The sequence below is a fragment of the Phasianus colchicus genome, chromosome 1, assembly GCF_987193195.1.
Source record: "Phasianus colchicus chromosome 1, bPhaCol1.hap1.1, whole genome shotgun sequence".
Lineage (NCBI taxonomy): Eukaryota > Metazoa > Chordata > Aves > Galliformes > Phasianidae > Phasianus > Phasianus colchicus.
In genome coordinates this window covers 2,406,610-2,431,322 of record NC_143436.1, presented here as the reverse complement: position 1 = coordinate 2,431,322, position 24,713 = coordinate 2,406,610, and the positions used below count along the sequence as shown (strand labels likewise).

General features: G+C 42.7%; 1 protein-coding gene across 2 annotated transcripts in view; it reads left to right on the top strand.

Moving 5' to 3' along the window:
* The window catches only part of EXOC4 (exocyst complex component 4), a 402,320-nt gene that overhangs the window by 347,877 nt on the left and 29,730 nt on the right, over positions 1 to 24,713 (top strand). For both annotated transcript variants that reach the window (XM_031605115.2, XM_031605116.2), the window contains exons 14-16: positions 1,380 to 1,558; positions 20,151 to 20,292; positions 24,248 to 24,426. In XM_031605115.2, coding sequence (XP_031460975.1) covers positions 1,380 to 1,558; positions 20,151 to 20,292; positions 24,248 to 24,426 — 500 coding nt within the window. The remainder of the gene's footprint in view (positions 1 to 1,379; positions 1,559 to 20,150; positions 20,293 to 24,247; positions 24,427 to 24,713) is intronic.

Below are 24,713 nucleotides of genomic sequence, written 5' to 3'. Positions count from 1 at the left end.
CACCTCCAGGGATGGTGATTCCTCCCTTCCCTGGGCAAATAAAGCAAGATGTTACTGTGTCTCAGTCCTCAAACACAACCAGTAGGCAAGGTTTCCTCTCAAACTGCAGGACCCAGCGTCCGAAAGCAACCTATTTTTTGTAGTCAAAGAGAAGAAAATCCTCGAAGATACTTTAATGAAGGCTACTTTTATTTTATTTATTTTTTTGCCACTAATGGATTGCATTGAGCAACTTAAAGCCATTTCAGGGTTGTTCTTTTTTTTTTTTTTTCCTCAATGACAATGAAGTCCCACAAATCTAGTGAGATGCTGGCAGTAAAGCTGCTTAGATAGTACATAAAATGTCACTGATGGGATTATTTTGCTGCAGTTCGTTGCAGCTATTATGCTCAGCAGCATGATTCCTCATTGTAAGTTCATAAAGGAGCTAATGACAGGAAGTGAAGTTTTGCAGTGTTGAACGAAAGTGGAATGCAAATGCCTAAAAAGAGCAGCTAATGATGGGAACAGTGTACTGAGGACCATGGTAAGCGTGCTGCCTTTCAATAAAACGCTCTTGGTTTCATCCAGGGGCTACTGTAATCAGATGGAGGAGCTGTCGCCTGATTTTCTCCATCCTAATGGCACACAAAAAGTCATGAAAGAAGAGGGCTCCTCCTGCTTGCAAAAGCAATGGAGTTGCTTTGGTATTTTGCCAGACGAAGTGCTTCATGACGAGTATTATAAAGCTAACTCTCAGTGCAATAGATGGAGCATGAGATGGAGTGAGTGGCAACGCACCTTGAAAGAGCTTTTTCAGTTTCTGTGCGGTGAACACGTTTGTCTTGGCGGTCATTTTTCACCAACTGTTATCTGAGGAGGTAAAACAATGCACTGACTAATATCCAGAATCATTTCTCTGTCGTGATAAGCCACCACACTTTGCAGGAGGTGTATTTTGATGTACGTATGAAAAAGATTGACTCAGGGACTAGAAGAGCTGATTTACAGGGAGGGGTGAAAAACACGAGTGAGTTTTTTGTTGTATACCTCAAGGAGGTTCTGAAATCACCTGCATGTGTGAGAAGGGCATAAATGCTGGGGAAAAAGGGTGTGGGAATTGATTGGGATGAGGCTTGAGAATGAAATGAAATTCGGAGACTGTGGGTGAAGGGAGAATGGTAGACAAACATTCCCCGAGACAGAGAGGTCAGGATCTGCATAATATGATGTATTTTATTCACTTTGATGAGATTTGTTAACTTCCACAAGACGAGTTTCCTGAGATCCTGCCCTGGGGATGTTTGGCACTGGGTAGTTTGACCTCCACAGTGGAACCAGTGTCTCCCACTTGCTGACCTGTGCTGTCTGTCTGAGGGTGGCTTTGCTTTGCATTTCAGGGCTGCTTTCGGCAAAGAGTCAGAAGTTCTCATTGGCAACTTGGGAGATAAACTCATCCCCCAACAGGAGATCCTGCGGGACGTCAGCGACCTCAAGGCCTTGGCCAACATGCACGAGAGCCTGGAGTGGTTAGCAGGCCGTACCAAGGCAGCCTTCTCCAACCTCTCAGCTGCCCAGAGTAAGTACAGAAGCACTGAATCACAGAATGGAGTGGGTTGGAAGGGACATCAAAGCCCATCCCTTTCCAGCCTCCTGTCATGGGCCCATAGACCATGTTGCCCAGGGCTCCATCCATGCAATGGGATTCTTATCATCTTAGTGGCCTACCCTGGACCTGCTCAGTGAATTTCTTGTGCTGGAGGCCCCAGGCTTGGACACAGGACTCCAGATATGACTTCACAAGTGCAGAGCAGAGGGGGACAACCACTTCCCTGCCCTGCTGCCACCCCTCTGTTGATGCAGCTCAGGATGTGCTTGGCCTTCTGGGCTGCAAGCACACTCATAGCTCCTTTGTCGTAGAGCTGGAAACCAGCATAATTATGTGATTTTTTAGCAGGAGGGAGCATCTTGACTTCTTGATTTCAAAGGTGGCTTATGTCAGAGGAAAGCAGAAAGCAAAGCAGCTCCATCTCTTTCTTCTTGGTGAACGCTGTGGTGTGACATCTCTCAGCCTGTGGTGCCAGGGTGCCAGGAGCATCGCTTCTAGCAGAAGCTCTGATGGGTCTTTCAAGGCTTGAGCTTTTCAGCAATCCCTGCTAATGACACTCCACAGTGCTGAGACAGGTTTCAATTTCTTTCAAGCGTTGCTAGATCACTGAATATTTAAAAATATACATATTACAAATTCAGTGGAGAAACTGAGCAGCTCTTAACGAGGAATACCCTAATGTGCATGTCACGGGGGCACTGCTGCTCAGTCTGCAAAGGCAAAAGCAGCCCCTGGTGAACCAGGGGGCAGGGAGGGCAGAGCCAGGGGAGCCTGAAGATGTCACTTCTGCTCCTGGCTGTCAGGGATTGCTGGTGTTACCTTTGTGAGATCATTTTACTTCTCTTTGCTTCAACTTTCAGTTCTTTCCCCCTGAGAATAGGGATTTTTTTCTGTCTGGGAAGTGTCAGAGACGTGATCGGTGTTGCTTCTTCTCTTATCACCATCACTGGCATTGTGTGCATAGGGTCACCAGAGGAGGGTTGTGGCTGTGTCCAGAAGTGGAGCTCAACGTAAACAGAGCACAGCTCTGCTGCTCTGACAAAAGCATATTAAGCTGTTTTAATCACACACACACACAAAAAAAAAGCTGTTTAAGAATAATATTCCGTATGCAATATGACAGAGCTGCTGTTTGCACATCGCTGAGTGCCTCAGTGTAGTGAAAGTCAATAGATGGTGTTCAAAATGCAGTATCATACCAAAGGTGATGTCTTCGACCTAAGAGCTGCTGTTGTCACATTTCATAGCAGCAGCAGCAAGGCAGCCCATGGGATGCAGCTGAGTGTGATTATTATTCTTCCCCCTTGTTTAAAATCAGTAGCTCATCAGCCCTCCAGCAGTGCACTCTTCCAGTCATCCTCTGGTTGCTTAAAACAGACTTTTAGATAAGAGAAAGACTTTATCAATACCATACACTTTTATCAATTTTATAATGTTTTGCTTATATGTTAAGCAACAGATCTCCTTATATCCTTATATCTCTCATATCTCGCAAGGATTCACCTTTAGTTGAGCTGACACAGAACTAAGCTCTTCTTAGGACCAAGGGTTTGCATCTCAGCTGCCTATCAAGACATTCCCAATAGTCATCCTCTATTAGATGTTCTCCCTGGGGAGGAGGTCGTGCATTTTTTATAGCATTTCACATTTCCCTAGATCCCTATAATATAATACAGTGAATTTTACAAATATAGAATCATTAATGTTGGAAAATACTGCTAAGATCATCTGGTCCAACCATCAGCCCATGACCACCATGCCCACTAAAGCATTCCATTGAACTTGCCTATGTGCAGCTTAGCTGTGGAAAGAAGCATCTTTATCATTGTAATACTATGTCATAGATACAATTATTGAAGAGAATCAGTAATAATTGATAGTCTGGGTTATACATCTACATTTTTGTAGCTATTGACTTAATCATAAGTGTACAGGTTAGGTTAATCATTTAGGTTAACAGTATCTTCATAGGTCTATATGTCAGACATGCTGACTTTTGCCCATCTTAAACTTTTGTGTAACAAAACAAAGCTTGGAAAGTCCAAAGCAGCTTTCTACCAGTCCAACATCAACTCTACTTGGAAGAGACCCCATAATCATTCTTAACACAGTATGAAATCATCATGTTTTGCAAACTTCTTCACCTGCATCCACCAACCACGCTGGTCATCTCTTTGGGAATGATCCAGAGAAGATGAAAGCACTACATAACAAATTCCACACAGCTTCTTAGGGCACCAGGACACAAGGAGAGGTGGTGAGGATACCTGGCATTCCTGAAGTTTGTATGAAGTCTGTTGTACAAATACAAGCTCTAGAAGAGCAGAGTACTGGGGGATGCCTCCTGAGGACTGTGGGCATTGAAAAATCATTTCTGGGGAAGCGATGGGGGAAACCTGACAGTGCTGGATAGGAAAAGATGGTGTTATATCTCAGTTAAAATAGTTGCCCCTTGACAACACTGCTTTTCTGTGACAGTATTGGGATTTATTTGATTCTCTAAGAGAGCATCACTGGTTGAGTGGCAGTGCTTCCTATAGCTTATAACTTGGCATAAAGCAGGACCTCTGAACTCTTTACTCCAGCTGTCCCTGATCCACAAGGATAATTAAGATTCTACAATCAGCTGACAGTTAACAAAATAGAATGGGTAGTTTTACTATTTCTATAAGCCATACTGTGTGTTTTGGATACCTGAGTGAGACAAAGAACTGCTGTGCTCTCACAGTGTGTATTTAAAAGATTATTAAAAAGAAAAAGAAAAGAAAAAAAAGACAGTCACAAATGCTATTAAAATTCAATAGCCAAGTTTCCCAGAAATTTATAACCAGAGGAGTTCTTGGGGCTGAGGAGTTGAGGCTGTTAGAAATAAAACCATCATTCATAATTTCAGTTCTGGTAGAAACTCAAATTTAAAAAAAAAAAAAAAAATCAATGTTTCCAAACATAAAAGGGCATGAGAATGACTTTCAAGCTTCCAAGAGGATGTTGCACACAGCAGTGAATAAAAATAAAAGTACAAAGTGTAATATTTTACTTAGCAGCATCCTCCTGACAATAAAAATTCATCTTCCTTTGTAATAACTTCATACCAACACGCTGAAATGTCTGTACACAAATGCCAGGAGTATCTGAAACAAGAGGAAGAAGGAGCAAGGTTAGAAAATGATAGAGGCTATTGACCTCATGGTTATAAATGAAACCTGGTGGAGTATTTCTCATAAATGGAACACAGATTGCAATCTGTATGGGAGAAGTAAAAAGTGATGCCATGGGGCACAGGTGGTGGGATAAGTCAGAATGTATTTACAAACCCAGCAAGCTGCAGTGATATACAGAGGGTTGTGATTCTTTTGGGGAAGCAGACAAAGAATAAAGAACAGAGTTAAAACGAGATGAGATTTTTCTTTCCATCCCACCTGGTCTGGAGGAGAAGGGCAACACAAGTGTGGGACTGAGCTGGGAGGAGGAAAAAGGAGAACTGCCTATTGTTTCAAAGGTTCATGCAGTGTTAATAACATTCCACTCAGCTGTCACACGAGCGAGTCTCTTCTGTGCTGTTTTGATCATCTGAATTTCTGAGCATCTGATTGCTGCAAGATGGGGTGAATAAATACGAATGAGAGGGAAGAGTGGGAAGAAGGGAAATAACCTAACCAAAAGTAAAGCTAAATAAAGAGGGTTTCTGCCACGCACTGGAGCCCACCCAGTTCAAGCTCAGCTTGCCAGAAGTGGAGCCAGCTTTATCATTTTGGCATCAGTAACTTTGATTTTAAGACATGCCCAGATGAAACCCAAGTATTGCAGTGCAATGCAACTGGAATCTATGGCTCATTATTCCTGAGTGGACGGGCCATTAGTCGCCCAGCTCTGTTTTTTGGTGGCTGACTTTGGACAGATGGCAGTTGTTACAATCCTTGGAGCAACTCTTCCTTCTCCTTTATTTTTCTCCTTGGACAAGATGTTGTGTTGAAGTGTTCATGCTTGAACAAGAGCAGTAATGATGCTGGTAGCAGTGGTGGGGTTTTGTCTTGTATGCTCCCCATATGTTGGGCCAATAGAATGGTTGGGCCTCGTGGTGATTCAATAGAAGCACTGCTGAAAAAGCACAGGGGACCAATTTGATTTGAATACTGAGCTGACCTCAGCTCAACATTCAAAAGCACCAGTAAATTCAACAATTGCTGTTGTATAACAGTGAAAGTGACACTCCCTGTCATGTTAAAATGACTCAGTGTGCATCTTAACTGTAGTCGTGGTTTGATCTTGGTATTTTCTATAGTGTCTGTGCCTCACCTTATAGTTTAACTCATTTTCCCAACATTTGGAGAGTTCCCCTTGCTTCTCACTGGTGACAAAGCATCAGAAAGAGGGCACAGGTTCAGGTCTTGGTTCTCCGCAGGCACCTTTCTGTCCCAGTGATTTGAGATGAAATCCCACTCAGCATCACCAAAGGCCTTAGTGAGTGACTGCATCCAGAATTTTGGGGTCATTACCAGAAAAATAACCACCAACAAGTGGTGGTAGTGGCCCCATTTTCCTTCCTCACAGAAACTTGATAGCTTTCCCAGAAAAGCTTCCTTGGCTGTAAAAGGGTCGTTTGTGGACATAGCTGTCAATGTTCAGAAACCACAAGGCAGAGCTGGTTGGGTATAGGAATTGTTTTAGGGAATCCTGAACAAGAGAATATACATTGGTGGCTTTTCAGTTTGGCTGTCAAAAAGGCCTTTTCTATAGATAAAAATTCAATAATGTTTTCCTGTGGATGTGCCACAATTATCACTCATTTAAAAACAGTCTCACTAATAGAGTGTTTTATCATGCTGGGCAGTCTCTGCATTCTTCATTATTTAGTGTTTGCTAAGCTGATGGATCTTCCATAGCTCTTCCCTTATCTACAGTGCTACAGAATTGGATTTTATATTTTCTGAACCAGTCAGATATGACAAAGTAATTTTCTTTTTCTCTTGTCTTTTGAGGGAATACAAACTTCTTTTTTAACAATAACCATTTAAGGATTAAAGTTGCTGGAAGTGGATAAATTAATTGAGGAAGTTGTGTACATTTTGAATGAGTTACATATGAAAATGGAAGCAGGGTTTCCTCCCCATTTCCCCTCCTGCTTCTCAGCCTTGTCATGGGCAGATACAAAACATACTAATCCTCTTGTCAGAGGTTCAACTTTCAGAAGCCCTCTGGATATTTTACAAAGAATTAATTATTGTGCATGATGAAGAAAACGGGACTATCTTTCCATCTTTAAGATGGTTGCATGGTACTTGTAGGTAGGAAGATGAAAGATTAGCCATTAGCTGAATGAGTTGCAGCTATCCTTTTATCTCATGAAACAAGATCGCCTTTCTCTTCTCGATGGTTGGTTGGAAGTTGTTGCCCTTGTACAATATATTGGCATATGCTTATAGAGAAGTAGATACTCTTGCATCAAAGAGTTGTCAACTCAAAGGTTGTTCATTATAACATGTTCAGTTTCTGGGTATGTTTTCTGTTTCTGATCCTTAATGAAGAATATTTTTAATGCAGTTTTAGTACTTAAAGTACCTTAGTTTTGTCAGGACTCTAGAAGTAGTCCTAAGAAAGACATCTCTCCATTGTCCGCAAATGGAAAGTCTCCTTAGTAACAGATTGTGGAACTCCATGTTCAGAGCAGGGAGGTCCATCAAGGAGCACAGGAGGAAAAGTTTGATGAGGAGAATGCTGAAATCAAGGTAGAAATAGGAAAACAAAAACAAAACCAAAAGCCTGAGTGCTTTTATTGTATAGTTTTTGTTGCTTTTTGTGGTATCCAGGGTCCTGGATTTATAATGTTAAGTTAGTTTTGAGAATCACACACATACATGTATGCTTCCCCCTTAGCAGAAAGCAAAAGTATGAGGGACTCAATACATACTGTTTTAAAACCAAATCTAAGCCAATGATTACTTTGTTGTCAAAGCTCTTGATGTTCAGTGCTTTGACCTTCCTATCAGGGAGGGAAGAACCCAGTGTTAGGCAAGAAGCATGGAAAACCTAAGGGCAATTTGCATTAGGCATGGAGCTAATTACTGCATTTGATTAATACAAGTGCATGTGATTTTAATGATAAATATGGAAATATCACAGCCTCTTTTCAAATGGAGCATTTGCACACCCTTCTAACTAGAAGGACATGGATCTATGGTTCTCCCTCCCCATTTTACAGATTATGGTAGGTTGGCAAGGACAGTTTGGTACTTTTGAAGTACCTACAAAGGCCTTCATCTTTATCACTTCTTTATCCCCAACTCTTTAAAAGCCAGTTGTTTCCTTCCATTCAGGGGTGCTTTCACCCCAAAATCACAGGGCAATATAGAGAAGACATCATTGCCATTTCTTCTGTGGATGGGCAGCACTTCACCCTCCAGCAGTTCTGGTGAGCTACCACTTCATCCAAAAGCAAGAAGGGGGGGGAAGGGCGGGGGGAATGGCTTGTAGAACAGCTTTTTGCCAAATACTGCATGTTTCTGTCATTGGCTTGCTCTTAGCAATGATAACATGAAGCATTTGCATTGCATTTTCCAGCCGTAGATCCTGAAATACTTTGAAACGGTTAGTGAAGGCCATTATAGGATCAAGATTATCCTGGACCACTTTGCACCTGTGGGTCAGCCTCCCCATTGCCTGGCTCTGTGGGCCTCCTCATAGTGAAATAGGCTTTGATGGCTAATAGAAAGCAGCCCACAACACTTGAGAAAGTGATGCCTTTGGAAATGGATGGCGGAGCGCTTTTATACCACTCTGCCAGAGTAAAAGAGCTGTAATTTATAGTCACTTTAAGGCCTCTTTCTACTGACAGAGTGGTGTAAAGGGGTCTCGGCACAAATGAAAATCAGGGCCGATGTGGTGGTAAAATTGATGTCTTTCATTTTGCAGTCAGACCACACCGCAGTGGTGAACCCGGGCAGGTCTTTGTGTTTAACCCTGGTGTTTCTAATGAACTGAATTCAGCTCTTAAATGTGGCTGTATTTCTCTCCAGTTGGAGCTTATTTTTTTTCTGTCACCAGGCTTGTAACTCATCTTGCCGTATTGATTGCTCACGGGGAACTTTTTTGTAGAGATCTATTAATAGAGAGGCTTATTTAAAAGCCAGATTAAAGATGATCAGTGCATACCTGACCCCACGCAGGAGAAGTGAATGCTGCTGCGTTATTATTTCAAAGAAACTGCATTTCTAAAACAGAAAAAGCCACAAATTCCTTCCAAATGTAAAACATCTGCCATTAACTTAAAAAGATAAATCACGCGTGCTTGTATCATTTGATGAATTCCAATTGCTGCAATATAACTTAGTCTAAATGACAGCTTTCCCATTTCGCTTCTTAAGCGGTCTCATTTTCCAATTCCATTTTTTCCTGTTCCACTACCTGGACAGTCAGTGCAGCTCTAAAAATGCTGAAAAGGGGATCAATTCCCCTTCTCAGTTGTTCTGGACCTCCATAAAACAACAGAGAAGTTGTTTTTTTGGAAGGTTTTTTTTCCATCTGAGCTGTGCTGAAGATGGAGAAGGAGATGATGGATGAAGGGAGATGTCAGCATCCTGGTGGCATCTCTCCCCATCTCTGCCATCCAGCCTGTTTGATAAAGTTAACTTTTTGTGTGTGTACGGGGTATTTTACACACAAGTTCACTCTGTCCATACCATGAGCTGATCTCAAGTTTCATAAATATGGCTAATCCTAAAGATTTCAAGTCCTGCTTCAGGGCTGAGCGTGTTAGCATTGCTGGGGACAGCTGGTTCAGACTGGTGTTAGTTGGATATATTTGGTTTAGAGGATAGTCTGAGGAAGCTGATAGGAGTAGATCTTTTTGGCCATAACATCTACATATCTAGTCAGTCCCAGAGCTCATCCTGGTCCTTGTCTGATGTCTCTTGAATGTTGCAGTGATGACCAGTGCGATTTTCCTGCTACTGCAAATCCCATCGTTGACTATAACATGTCTGGGGCTGGTATTTAGTTAAGAGACAAGTCTTGAGTCATGGGTTTCCCTAGTTGGGACTCAAGAAGAACACGAGAGCTTTACCATCCTCAAGCACAACAGAGTGAAGATCTGTTAAATTCAAACCAAACTATATCTGATCACCAAATTAATCACCATTTGTAGCTTTAGTAGAAGCCACAAATGTGTTAAACTTATGGAAAGATGCTTCAAACAGGATGAAAACTCTAAGTATTTAGAGCTTACATTCAGCATCCATCACTCTAAACTAAATGGTAAAAGGCCATTGGAGGGAACAGGTCAGAGTGCAGAGGCCTTTCAGAATATGTCCAGAAAGTAAATATTAAGTGTCTGGCTATATCCTGACATTTTACATATGTGAGCCTTGTATCAATGACTCCAAGAGCCATCGGCAATGCTCAGAAATGTGTTTTCTCTTAGAGAGCCTTGGGCTTCAATAGATTGAATTAGCATATCAAAATGATACATTTTTTTTCCTCCCCAAGTGCCAATTCAGCAGAATTGTCTTGGATCCAAAAGCAGAATTGTGTTTGTTGTTGTATCGATGACTCCAGTAGCCATCAGCAATGCTCAGAGATGTGTTCTCACTCAGAGCCTCAAGCTTCAATGGATTGACTTAACAAATGAAAGTGGGATTTATTTTTTTTTCCCTCGGAGTGTCAATTCATCAGAATTGTCTTGGATCCAAAAGCAAAGTTGTGCCTCCTAACACCACCTGAAGCTGAACAAGAGCTGAGCTGAGCAATTCAGGTAGGAGACAAGAGTCCAGCTGGTACTATCTTAGTGGAGCTGGCTTCTGGAGGAACAAAACCAATGAAAGTTTGTTTGGGACAGCAAAGTGGTAAGTTTAATCTTCCAAACCAGTAGGGAACTGGTGGCCTCTTGAAGACAAAATGGCTGTTTTTGTAAGGCCTGAGCATTAAGAAATGATTTTGGTTTGGTTTATCATTTTGACTATAAATTTTCATAGTTCAGATTTGGGTGTGCTTTGCTGGATACCAGGGAATAAAATAACATAGTCGTCAGCCAACTAAGAGCTCTTGTTTTCTTGTCAAAGTCATCTCCCACTGCCTTTCACTGCCCTTTCTCCTTTGAATGTCTGCAGAGAAGTTGTCTATATGGATTAGTGGTTACTCCTTTCTCTAGCCTCCATGCTTTACATCAAATATTTAATGGTTAGAAAATGAGACGTTGTTTTTCTGACCTCAGTGCTCAACATTCACTGTTCTTTATCTCAGACAATAAGCACACCACCAGGATGCAATCCCAGTATTGATCTGGTGCCTTGGGGTCAGCACTTAGCTTACCCTCATGATTACACTAATTACTCTTCTTCCAGCATTCTTTCCTCCCACCCACCAGCCTTAAACGCAGGGGATTGTCATGTAAATAAGTGACCCAATTAGCAGTGCTTTCAAACCATTTTAAAATGAGGATCCCTCATGAGTAATACCAGGAAATCAAGGTTTTTGTGGAAATAACTCCAAAGAGCCTGCTGTCCGCACCAGTTGGTTGATGCATTAGGATGTATTTATCTCTTCTGAAGCAAATGACTCATTGGTGTCAAAGATTAATAGCAGTAAATCCACCTGTTCCTCCTTGGTGTGTTAAGAGGTGACAGCTTCCTATAGGGTTGGGGCAAAATCATTTCCAAAATTAGGTGGCTGAACTCGAAAGCGTAGTCAACCGTTGACATCACCAGTGAGTTGTTTTGCACAGTGGCTACAGTGGGCATGTCATAGGATTGCTCTGATCTAACCTCTGGCTATATTCATATGGGTCTTGAAGAATATAACTAGTTAAATAACCAGGAATGGTGAAGAAGTCAGACTGTAATGGTCGGGCCAGATGGGGCTCTGAGCACCTGATCAAGCTGTAGGTGTTCCTGATCAATAATAAATTGTTTTGCAAAGCAAGGGTAGAAGCAAAAAATAGAACCATAAGATCGTTTGAGTGCGAAGGGACCCTAAAAGGCCATTTACAGAATCACAGAATCACAGATTGCCAGGGTTGGAAGGGACCTCAAGGATCATGAATCTCCAACCCCCCTGCCACACGCAGGGCCACCAACCATCCCACCTAATGCTAGACCAGGCTGCCCAGGACCCCATCTAATCTGGCCTTGAACACCTCTAGGGATGGGGCATCCACAAGCCTCTCTGGGCAGCTGTTCCAGTACCTCACCACTCTCTCTGTAAAGAACTTCCCCCTGACGTCCAACCTAAATCTCCCTTCCCTCAGCTTAAAACCATTTCCCCTTGTCCTGCTGTCACTCACCCTTTCAAAGAGTTGATTCCCCTCCTGTTTGTAGGCTCCCTTCAGCCAACTCCATTTAGTCAACTCCTCTGCAGTGAACAGGGACACCTACAGCTCAATCAGGTTGCTCAGTGCCTACTCCAGGCTGACCTTAAACATCTCCATAGATGGGGCATCCACCACCTCTCTGGGCAACCTGTGCCAGTGCCATCTTGATCCCTCTGTTCTTATTTCAGGGCTTAGTTATAATTTAAGTGTCCTAACAGAAATCACTGATTTTTCTTTTCTAGTTCTGATATAGCCTTACGTGCAGGTTGATAACTCTTCGTTGGTTGGTTTTTTTTATTACTAACCCAAGTGGCCATCACCCATCTGTCTTATTCTTTCAGCTGTCACAGAAATCAAACATTTTGATTCGTGCAAGGCATATCCTAATAATGGTTTGGGGAGAATCACACGTTAAGTCAGTGCATAAATTCCTGAAGTTCCCCTCTGCTTCGCTTCACATGTTCCTGCAAACGTTTCTGCGGTCTTCACAATGCTTGGCTTTTCTGCCCCATGCTCACCATTGAGTTGATAGCTGAGCCGACATGCTTGGAGTCAGATACTGCTGAAAAGTTGTTAATTTGATGATATGTACATTGTGTGTATTCCGAGTGCTGCTCTGAGGACCTGTTGCCTTTTGCTGAGCAGCTGATCTTCAGGTTTTCTGTTTTCCTTCCGCTCATTTTTTGCTCATTCATTCATAGATTTGGACAGTTTTTAAAAGATCTCCCACTTGAAGCCAGTGGCAGTGCTCTTGCTGACTTTAATTAGGAAAGAAATTCATTTTCGGGTGAATTTTTAGCTCCATTATGGCTTGACAGAAGTTTCTAAATCAAGTTGCTTCTTTGATAATAGAATTCGGCCCCAAAAGAATGGGAGAGGAAGGGGAAAGTTACATTATACGGTAATGAAAGCAGGAAAATTTCACAGAGCTTTTATATCTGAATAGCACTGGAACAGCAATTCCTGACCTGTTGAAAGAGGTCTCTTCATATTCAGAGTCTTCAGATGAGATAGCTCTCTTGCTTTAAGCTGCATTTGCACAATCGTGCTTCTTTCAGTGGGAAAAACAAACCAACCAAACAAACAAACAAAACCATCCTTTTTAGGTATTTTAGATAAAAAGTCTTTTTTCTCTCCCCTTCCCTTCCCTTCCCTTCCCTTCCCTTCCCTTCCCTTCCCTTCCCTTCCCTTCCCTTCCCTTCCCTTCCCTTCCCTTCCCTTCCCTTCCCTTCCCTTCCCTTCCCTTCCCTTCCCTTCCCTTCCCTTCCCTTCCCTTCCCTTCCCTTCCCTTCCCTTCCCTTCCCTTCCCTTCCCTTCCCTTCCCTTCCCACCTCATTTCTAAGCCCTTTCCAGACTTGAATGCCACATATTTAAAGAAAAGTGTTCAGCAACCAGACCTTCCAGCAGGTTGTTGTACAACAGAGGTAGACCCTGCCACCACAATTTTGCCCCCCTAGCTCAGGGGACATGGACTTTTTTCCATGATAATCCCTTTCTTGAAGCTGCATATTTGCAGAAACTAATGGAAAACAAACCAGTTTTAGAGGAGTTACTGCCTTTTTTAAAGTGCTAATTTCCTCTTGAAATTTATGTCTGCCAGCAGAGGCAGACGAGGAGCTCTGCAGACAGCTCTAACGAGACAATTCATTAACTAGCGAATGTACACACACCATAAAAAACATTAATTCACAAAATGAAAAACTAATAGAGTGTTTAGTCTGTTCTTTATCACCAGTGACAGTCTGTGCTCTCCTCATCATTAGTGTTTACTGAACTGATGGGGGCTGCAGCCCAGCCTGCTTATCGGCACTCATCGTAAATGAGGTCGCAGTGCTTTTTTTCCATCACAGTGTCTTTGTCCCATCTCCTGCACTTGAATTTTAACATGGAGTGTAGGACAGAGGCATGGAAGGATACTCTCAAGTTTTGTCTTTTTTTTTTTCAGATTTTGCATTTAAGTCCTGTTTCCTTTTCCATTCTCAAGAAGATTGGCAAGGGAAAATCCGTTCCTTAAGGATCTTCCAGTACAGAGTCCTAGAATCATTAAGCTTGAAAAGATCATCTAGTCGAACCATAATGCATATGATATTTTGCATATGATCACAGTTGCCTCTGCTAAAGAACCAGATTCATTCATGGCAAAACTCTTAACTATATAGCAGTCATACTATAGAATCATAATATACCCCAAGTTGGAAGGGACCAACAAGAATCATTGAGTCCAACTCCTGGCTTCACCTTAAAGTGTTGACATAGCTTTTCTCCTTCAACATCGATGAGCAATTTTCTGACGGTTGCAGTAAAAGGTGAGCCAGACTAGTTCTGAGTACTTAGAAAATTCCACCCTCACATCTGTTGTTTGAAAGGTCCTCACCTATTCAAGCTTGTCCTTTCTTGCTATTTGCTTTGCTTTAGCAAGAATCCCTGTTCTTCCCAGTGTTTCCCTATCAATCGATATTTTCAGCTGCATACTCATCCCACTGCTTGTAGTAGAGATGTTCTCTGTATCTCAGAACTTCTCTCACCTCAGGGTTACTTGTTTTTTTTGAAGAGTTGGATCCAATGTATGAGAAACTCAGTGGTGCATCTTATGTAGGTTCAGGCTGTCCTCACTTCTGCTCACTGGCTCATCTGTAAGCACAAGAGTTTGGCACAAGATTTAATGGTGCCCAACGTTGGTTCCTGGTGGTTTGCAAGAAAAGGGTAGATGTGACACCGAGGGACGTGGTTTAGATCAGTCACAGTCATGGGTTGATGGTTGGACTGGATGATCTTAGTGGTCTTTCCAACATTAATGATTCTATGATTCTACTTAAAACTTATATAGAAAACAATTTATATCAGAAGGAATAGTGCATCAATAACTACGTAAATATCTTAAGTAGTTATTCCATATCTGAGAGACCCAGAGGTTCAAACACACTTCTGAGAAATAAGGGGAAGGATGTTGAAGCCAAAATCTGTCTTTTTACAGATAAATCTACAGGTTCCTGTACCTCTGAAATAAATCTCATGAGCTTGGGAAAAAAATCAAAATTTAGTTCCAGATTTTATGGCTCATTCCATTACTTTCCTGCAGAGCTGCAGCTCTGAGATCCCCAAACAGTCCCGTTTAGAGGCAGGCAGTGAGTGATCTATGCTTTAGAGCTACAAATAATACTCCTGAAGCCAGAAACCAGTCCAAGTGGCCATATGGGTTGTGTATAGTTGTTGTTTTTCATTATTTCTCGAGCACCACAGGTGTGCAGTGCACTTTGCAAGAGGATAAAAAGAGAAGACCCTTGCTCCTTGGAGAGCTTATACTCTAAATTAGATTGAGACAGCATCTCAAGAGCAATAGGATATCAAATTGGAAGGAAAGATGTGTAACCACAAAAAGAAAAGTGGCTTGAGAGCAGGGTCCTGGTAGTTATTCCCACAGAAAGAAAAACATTTGAGTTGACTTGCTTTGTCTGGTTCTCTGTAGTTACTTAAGGCTTTTCATCTCCAGCAAATCTCCTGCTGCCAGGGCAGAATGCATTCATCTCCATGCAGCTGTGCAGAGGTGATGCCCCAGTGATTTCCACTACTTTTGGTTGGCTGGAGGCATTTTAGTCTGGAAAAGAGGAGGCCCAGGGGAGACATTATTGCTCCCTACAACTGCCTGAAAGGAGGTTGTAGCAAGGTGGAGGTCAGTCTCTTCTCCCAAGCAACAGTGATAGGGTGAGAGAGAATGGCCTCAAGATGCACCAGGGGAGGTTCAGGTTGGATGTTAGGAAAAACTTTTCAGAAAAAGGTGAAGCATTGAAACAGGCTGCCCAGGGAGGTGGTGGAGTCACTGTCCCCAGAGGTGTTCAGAAGAAAGGCAGATGTAGCAGTGAGTCTAGAGGTGAATCTACACCATGTCCAAGGTCTACAGCGGTCACAGACATGGGCTGATGGTTGGACTAGATGATCTTAATGGTCTTTCCAACTTTATTGTCTCTGTGATTCTAAAGGCTGCAAGAACAGGAGATGAGGAGACCTTAGAGCTTGCTTGCATGGCAGTGATATATAAAAACACTTACCCCAGACTTTACCCACTGCAAACCAAAGCATAGAGAGAGAAAATGATATGCCCAGAGCTCCAAAAAGCCACCAGCAGAGGTAGGGGTTAACCTCAAGTCTCCAAAGGCATGGTCCAGCACTTAACCAATAATAATTTCCTTTTGCATGTGTGTGCTAATGATTATTTTGGGATTTCCTTTTCCAGAGAGGAAGGGAGTAAGAAATTAAAGATTGAAAAGGTGTAAGCTGGTCCCTAATATTACCTCTGGGACATAGTAAGGGTTTCAGACCATGTCTCTTTCCCAAATAGAGTTTTTCTTCCAAAAGAGCTGTAAAATCTTTCTGTGGAGCTTTCCTCTTCCCCCTGCAAGGCAAAGGCATATAGTGCTATATGTAAAGTGTGAACATGTTGCAGGTTTATTTCTCAGGCTCAGGTTGCACCAGAGCCAAAGCAGAGGCAGTAACCTTAGATTGATTTTTCTCCTTGCACTCTTAAATCATTCAAATCTGCTAACAGTCTCTCTGCTCAAGCAGGACGCGCTATTGTAGACCTTGATTGGATACAGAGGTTTGTTTATGGGCAACGCTGCAGGTTTTGTTTAATATTCCAGAGGTCTGGTAATTTACATCCATCGATTTACAAAGCACAATCTGTCAAGAGACACCAGCGTCCCATTGAATTGCAAAATGATTGAAATCATGGGTGACAACTAGCGTGTTAAGTTTATTTTTCTCATGTTTGTTGGAATGAAATGTTCCCTCTCCTCAGAGTGAGATATCTTGGCTGTGCTTACAAGCGAGCTAAAAGAAATTCCAAACAAAGCTGTAATTGTTATCCAGCAGCACAGGAAGACAACTCAGGACAACTGAAATTCATCTGTCGAGGCTGCAGGATGATAAGGGACTAAGGAGCAAGTTGTTGGCTGCTGTTTACCCAACCGTTGGGTGTTTTGTTGGCTAGAAGGGCTCATTGTTTGACTTGGTGTAAAGGTATTTACACCAAGGTATTTATAAAGGAGGAGAAGGAGAAGAAGATATGAGTGACTGTGGATCTATGGTGTTGCTTCTCCAGCATTTCAATTTGAGATGCCTCCTTCTGCCCTTTAAGTGGGGAGCTGAGAGTGTTCTGGTGGGTTGGATGACTATGGGGTGCAGGTCACCCTTCCCTGGTGTCTGCCCAAAGAACTGCCCATCTCCAAAACAAATTCCAAAATATGTTTTTGTTCAATACCCCTTTGGGCTTCTGTGGGTTCACGTCTCCTGAACAAGGCTTTAAGAAATGGGATTTTCTCCTTGGCTGACTCAGCAGTGAGACAATCCATTCTGAATGCCTGAGGAAGGAGAAAGGACAAGTGGAGGGTCCCAGAAGTCTTTTGATCTCAAAAAGTGATGGTATATTTCAGGGCCTTCGTATCACATGAGAAGTGGATATACCTTTCTAAGTGAGTACTCAGTCTTCCTTCCCAACCTGGGGACACAGAACACCCAGAAGAACTTCCCACCTTGGGGATGCACAGCACCCAGAACTTCCCACCCTGGGGACATGGAAGACCCAGAAGAACTTCCCACCTTGGGGACACAGAACACCCAGAACTTCCCACCTTGAGAACACAGAACACCTGGAACTTCTCACCTTCAGGACATGGAACACCCAGAACTCCCCACCTTGAGGACATGGAATACCTGGAACTCCCTGCCTTGGGGACATGGAACACCCAGATCTTCCCACCTTGGGGATGCACAGCACCCAGAACTTCCCAATTTCAGGACATGGAACACCCAATAGAACTTTCTACCTTGGGGGTTTGGAATACCCAGAACTCCCCACCTCCAGAACATTGAACACCTGGAACTTCTCACCTTCAGGACATGGAACACTCAGAATTCCCACCTTGGGGATGCACAATACCCAGAACTTTCCACCCTGAGGACATGGAAGACCCAGAACTTCCCAATTTCAGGACATGGAACACCCATAGCTTCTCACCGTGGGGATTTGGAACACCCAAAACTTCCCACCCTGGGGACATTGAAGACCCAGAAGAACTTCCCACCTTCTGGATGTGGAACATCCTGAATTTCTCACTTTGGGGACAGTGAACACCCAGAGGAATTTAAGCACTCAGGCTTTAAATAAAGCACAGATTGCCCCTGTCTCTCTCCTCCTCTTATCTCCACTGACAAATACAATTACCACTTTACTTAAATTGCTGTAAATGAATTACAGAGAGCAGAAAAATGTGCATATATCTCTCTGCTGCAGAATTGAGCTGACTCTTGCATTTCAGGTGATGGATCCATCCATCTCCACTGCTGGAGCGAATTGACACAATCAAACCTGAGACTGCAGCAACATTCCTGTGCTGTAACAGCAAGTCCATCTCCATGATCAACACCAATAGAAACTTGTCTATATTTAGAATTTTATGACTAAAAATGGATTTTTTTTCCCCCCCATTCTGCAGACCTGAATCTGCATGATCCAAAAGCCCCGCCACCCTCTAGGGAAACAAATGTCATAGCTGAAAGGTTTGTTAAAATTAAACTTCATCCATATTGCTGTGATTGGAGGAGTTGCTGAAGGAGGCTGCTTCCTGGAGCTGTATTTAACGTGGTTTTTTCCTTGCATGGTTTTCTCTGTAGTCATTCACTGTAAAATAAGATGCACAATTTTGTGCTTTGCTGTGTGCAGTCTTTTCCTTTTGCTTTGTCACACTCCTTTTATTGTACAGATCTGTCTTATACGTATAGCACTGTTTCAGATAAAATACATTGGGACTTTTGTCTCCTCATTTTGTCTTTGCTTTTCAGACTGGATCTGAAGTTGTAATGAATTTTACAAGCAAATCCAAAACTCTGCATAGGTTCTTCTTTCAAAGAAAGTCTCTGGCTGTACAAACAGTGCCAACAGACATTTATCTGATCAGTCTCCATCACAGTTAAAGTTTGTTCCTTAGCAATGTACAAATCCTTTCTGTACTGCACTGCGTTGGTGTCTGGCTGAGTGTTTGTCATGTACCAAACATTAGGGAAGGCAAGAGAAAATAAGAAAACAAGCCAATTCTTAGCACCAGCAGATAGCATACCTTCATTATTCAGGTCGACCACTGAACAAATATGAGCTGAAAATGTGAAACAGCCATGAAAAGAAAGCAGATATCAGAGCAAAAGAATATTTCCTGGAGAGATGGGAAAGCTCTGGTCCCATTGTGGCATCAGTGAGAGCTGAAATACAGCACACAGCTCTGGTTAGCAGTGCTCAAAAAAATAATTGAGCCTGGAAGGGGTGCAGAGAGTTGCTCCTAGGATGAAGAGGGGATGAAAATTCCCACTCCTCAAAGAGTTTGTTGTAGTGCAGCAGGAGATAAATACCGATGATGGAAAACTCCATCAGGCAAAGAATAATGATGGCATATGAAGAACTAAATATAAAACATCAGTGAATAAGCGTAGGCTGGAAATTAGATCCTAACCTCTAACATTGGTGTTGGAGAAGTGAGGCTTTGAAGGAGTAGTTCAGGGAAGTAGGGAGGGTAGAAATCTGAATGACTTCAGTATGGCATACTATTATCTACCCAAGGCTGTGGGATTGGACTTGATGGCCCAAGACATCCTTTGCCACCACACTATTTAACTCAGATGCAAGGTGCCTAAACAGGTCTGCATAATTTCAAACACTGCTAATCACCCTATGCACAAAGTCATTGCTAAAGTGCTGCTTGAATGAGAGCTTAAACTCAGATATTTGGAATTTGCTTCCTCTAATTAGGGCAGAATATTTGATAACTGTGTTTTAAAGAGCTCTTGGCGTGAGTGATACAGATGAAATTAAAGGAGTTAGACCTCATAGGTCATCATTATAGGATGATATACACAGGACAGCAATCTCAGAACTGTGGCCATGACCAGTACCCATAACTCTTCTTTTCTGAGTTTGTTGCCCACGAAGCAGAAATAGTAGTTGTTTGCTGGCTCACAGTGGGATGGTAAGAAATAAATGATGAAAATATCTCTGCTCTCCATGACTTTTGAAGATGGGGGAAGGCAGAGGTTCACTTGAGATTACATAAGGAAGTCTATAGTGACCAAAAAGGGTCATCTTTCTTATTGGTGCCATGGTTTGGCCCCACAGCAGTTCCTTCCTCACTCCAAGCAAAGCAAGATAAACATTCCTGGATTTTGCAGGAATATTGCAGTGAAATATGTCACTGATTTATCCCTTTTTTTTTTTGCTAGCCATGTCTCCTGGCCAGGACAGCCATGCCAGCATGGAAAACCTTCCTGCATCCGAACAGATCCTGCAAACTCTGAGTGAGCTGGCCAGGTCCTTCCAAGAGATGGCTGACCGCTGCCTGCTGGTTCTACATTTGGAAGTCAGGTAATAGCCCAGAATTTGGGGGTTGTGGTGAGCTCAGAAAGCTGCAGGTCAAAACTGTGTCCAGAGCTCACATTATGGCATATGAATGGTATATTTGCCTGCCTTCCTATGAAGAAAGGTTGAGGGAACTGGGCTTGTTTAGCTTGGAGAAGAGAAAGCTCTGGGGAAACCTCATTGTGGCCTTCCAGGACTTGAAGGGAGCATATAAACAGGAGGGGGAACGGCTGTTTATGAGGGTGGATGGTGATAGGACAAGGGGAATGGTTGTAAACTGAGACAGGGGAGGTTTAGGTTAGACATTAGGAGGAAGTTTTTCACCCAGGGGGTGGTGACACACTGGAACAGGTTGCCCAAGTAGGTTGTGGATGCCCCATCTCTGGAGGCATTCAAGGCCAGGCTGGATGTGGCTCTGGGCAGCCTGGGCTGGTGGTTGGTGACCCTGCACATAGCAGAAGGGTTGAAACTAGGTGATCATTGTGGTCCTTTTCAACCCAGGCCATTCTATGATTCTATGATGTATCCAGAAATGCCAGGTCCCATAACTATGGGTGGCCAAATGTGGGGCGGAGGCAAGATATTAATACTGGGGTTTTGTAAGAGGGTCTGTATCTTGTGTCAGAAACTAGAAAAAAGTTTTTTTGCAAGCTTTGTCCATAGATAATTGCACAATGTTTTTAAAGCCTAACAGGTGACTGCATATTTATTAGCCATTGCGCTTTGGATTGCAAATAAAAGCTTTTCTTACTGCTTTTTTTTCAAATAGTGAGAGAATCTGGGGAATAGAAGGTAAGCACCAGCTGGAACTTTTAAAGGGCTGGAGAGTTTTGTGATGTCTCTGACTACACATGCAAAGATGAAAAGCAGCAAATCCCTTTCTTCAGGCTGCCAGCTGTCCACTCTGGGGCTGGGAAAGCATTTGTCCCTTATGCATTGGCCAGGTGTATTTTCACTGCTTCCTTTTTTTCTGAAGCATCAGATATAAGTGGATGTCATAGACAGGCAATGAGACTTGATGGGCCATTGTTTTGTTCTTCTGTGGCATATCCTGAGCCATCTTTTGTCTTCATGTATGTTGACAGAGCTCTCATGAAGTCAGTATGTAGCTTTAAAAAATACACATCAGTTATTGTCAGCAGCCCTTCGACCTGCTATCCATCATCTGCTGCCTACTTGATTGCAGGCATCATAGATGAGCTGGGGCTTGAAGGATTTGAAGAAAAGATTGTTAAAATATGGAAATGGAGCAGCTTTCCAGCCACAGTGTAATGCAAGGTGATGCCAGGGCTAACCCAGACTCATGATCTGGGCACCAGCCTGAATGGGTTTCTGGTTTTCTATCACACTTTGGTTAAGCAGAAATAGGTGCAAATATAATTCAGGACAATTTTCACTGCTGCAGACAGCAAAAGAGAGGTTGAGACTTTGCAGTGATCTGCTTGGTTTTCTCCTACCTTAGGGACCCCCCATTTGTTCACAGCTTTGCCAGATGCTGATTAGCAGAAGCCTGGGGTTAGATTCTCCTCTACAACTATCAGAGCATGACCTGAGGACTATGGTCCCTGAGACCCTGCACCTTGGGTCTGCTTCCTTAAATGAAACCTGTTGGCACATCCAGATCATTAACCATTTCTTTTGGGGTTGCCCAATGAGGTGGTGGGTGCCTGAACCATGGAGGCATTACAGGACAGGCTGGACCAGGTTTTGAGCAATCTGATTGTGCTGTAGGTGTCCCTTTGCAGGGAAGTTGGACTAGGTGACCTTTAAGAGCACCTTCCAACTCAAGTGATTCTACGATTCTTTAGTCACAAATAACCATGAAATTTCAGATTACTTAATCTGTTACTATGTTTTACTATTAAAACAGCACCTATACAACATTATATAGGAGCTAAATGATAGATATATTTTCACTCTGGAAGTTGCCCTAGATTGAACTTGCTTGTGATGGCCATCTCAAGGACATTTTCCATGAGGACTGGGACACAGAAACCAGAACTTAGTCATCACAACTTAGAGAATCATAGGATTGTTCAAGTTGGAAGCAACCTTTAAAAGTCATCTACTCCAATTCCCTTGCAACGAACAGGGGCATCTACAGCTTGGTCAGGTGGTTGGAGGCCAGTCCAACCTGACCTTGAATTTCTCCAGGAATGGGGCATGTACCACATCTCCCACCCCATCCCAACCCAGTGCTGTTTGAGCCAGCCAGTCTGACATGAATTTTATGTCTCAGTGTGCTGAACCTGAGATACACTTTGAATGCAAGGGATATTTCAGCCAGGCTGCAATTCAGCTATGATTCCCTGATGGATGAAGTTCAGAAGAGTCCAACCAAACTCCTGACCCCAGTCCCCATTGGGTGATGTGGGTGAAATCCAAGAATTACAGAAGTCATAGGAGTTTTGCTATTGACTTTGCTGATCATAGCATTTTCCACTATGAGTTCAAGAGAAATGACCTAATTGCAGATTTTTGCAGAACAAAATGTGAGTGCACAGGACTTTTTCCTTTGATGGAAAAGATGATGGTGATGCATGTTGCCAGCAGATCAACATGTCTGGCAAACTGGAAAGAAGTTGCAGTCATATTAAATGTTTGGGAAGATGCAATCTTGGCCTTCAAATTACCATTGAATGCCCCCTGGCTCACTCATTTTTTCCAGTTATAAGGGCTTTGAGGGCTAACAGTACATGCAAGGAGTCGTCATTGGAGCATCAGTATTGAAGTGCTGCAGAACCAACATGTTTGAAAATGGAGAACCTGGTTAAAAGGCACTTGGCATTTCAGAGTGATGGTGTAGGTCGTATCTGTTAATAGAGGGTCCTTTGTATTCACCTCTCAAGATAGGTCAAGAGACAGATGCATTTAATGCAAATGTAGCCACTCATTTCTTAAAATTACTTTTTACTTGCTTGAACTTTAGAAGGAAAATTATAAGGAAGCACTTTTACCTCTAATGTATTTAATACGTTGTCATGATAAGTAATTCGCTTGGGGCTTTTTTGTTTCATTGGTTTTTATTATTCCAAAAATAAAAGATTTATGTTCAAGAGAGCTTAACTATGCTCTCTAGCCCCTCTGTATCCCTGCAGTATCCTATATATGTCATTTTTCCACAGCGTAATTGGCAGTGCTTTTCAGAAGACCCAACCACAAAGCCATGTCAAGGTCACCACAGATATGCTGGTGTTAGGAGGGAGAAATAAAAGGAACAACTGCCCTCCTTGGCAGCCTTAACCACTGCAGAGATGTTACAGAGATACTCTTCATCAGAGCCTGAGATGTAGATATCCCTGTTCATTGCAGAGGAATTGGAATAGATGATCTTTAAGGGTCCTTTCCAAATCAAACAGTTCTATGATTCTGCTGGGGAGCTGGCTAACACATGATAAAAAAAAAAAAGAGATAATTATCTAAAAATTGGAAACTCTGAAGGCCTCCATGGACTGGTAATGAGATTAAGAAAAAAAAAATAAAATTCTTTTAGGTCTTCACATCAGAGCAAGGGAAAATGGGCACTGGAAGGTCCATACATCCTCCAAGCTTCCTAGAGCTGCTTGGTGTGCTGGCAGTAGGCACTTTTGCAGCTGGCATCCAGATCATGAGGGATGTTTTGCTCACAAGAGAATGGTCCCTTCAGTTATCCTCCTTCTTTCCTGTCCTGACTGAGAAACTGAGAAACCAAAAACAGAACAAGCAGTGCAGGCATACTCTTCTTTGTCCAAATCATTTGGCTCTTGAGTTGTGTTTCTGTTGGTAGGCTTTCACTCTCTTCTCTGGGATCTGCACAGCCTTTAGAGGACTTGAACATACAGATGGCTAGCATTTCTCTCCATGAAAATAAACATCCTACTACGATGTTTTTTTTATGCCTAGAACCACTTCTGAGTAACACCCACTGGTATTTTAATGTTGGCGTAGCTGTGCTGTAACGTTTCTCTCTTCTGTCTTGCAGAGTTCATTGCTTCCACTACCTGATCCCATTGGCTAAACAAGGGAACTATGCCATCGTTGCCAATGTGGAGAGCATGGACTATGACCCCCTTGTTGTCAGGCTCAATAAGGACATCAGTGCCATCGAGGAAGCCATGAGCGCCAGCCTCCAGCAGCACAAGTTCCAGTACATCTTTGAAGGTCAGACATTTGTCAGCAAGTTTGTAAGAGTTTGGTTCCTATCAAATGATTTTTTGTTTTTATTGCAGAGCTCAGAAGTATTCTCTTTCACGGTGAGACAAGAAAAAATTGCTGCAAACTAGAACAGGGGAGATTTTGATTGGATATAAGGAAAAAGTTTTTTACAGGAAGAGTGGTGAAGCACTGGAACAGGTTGCTATCGACGTGATGGATTCCCCCATTCCTGGAGATTCAGGGTCATCTGAGCAACCTGATAAAGCTGTAGGTGTCCCTGTTCATTGCAGGGG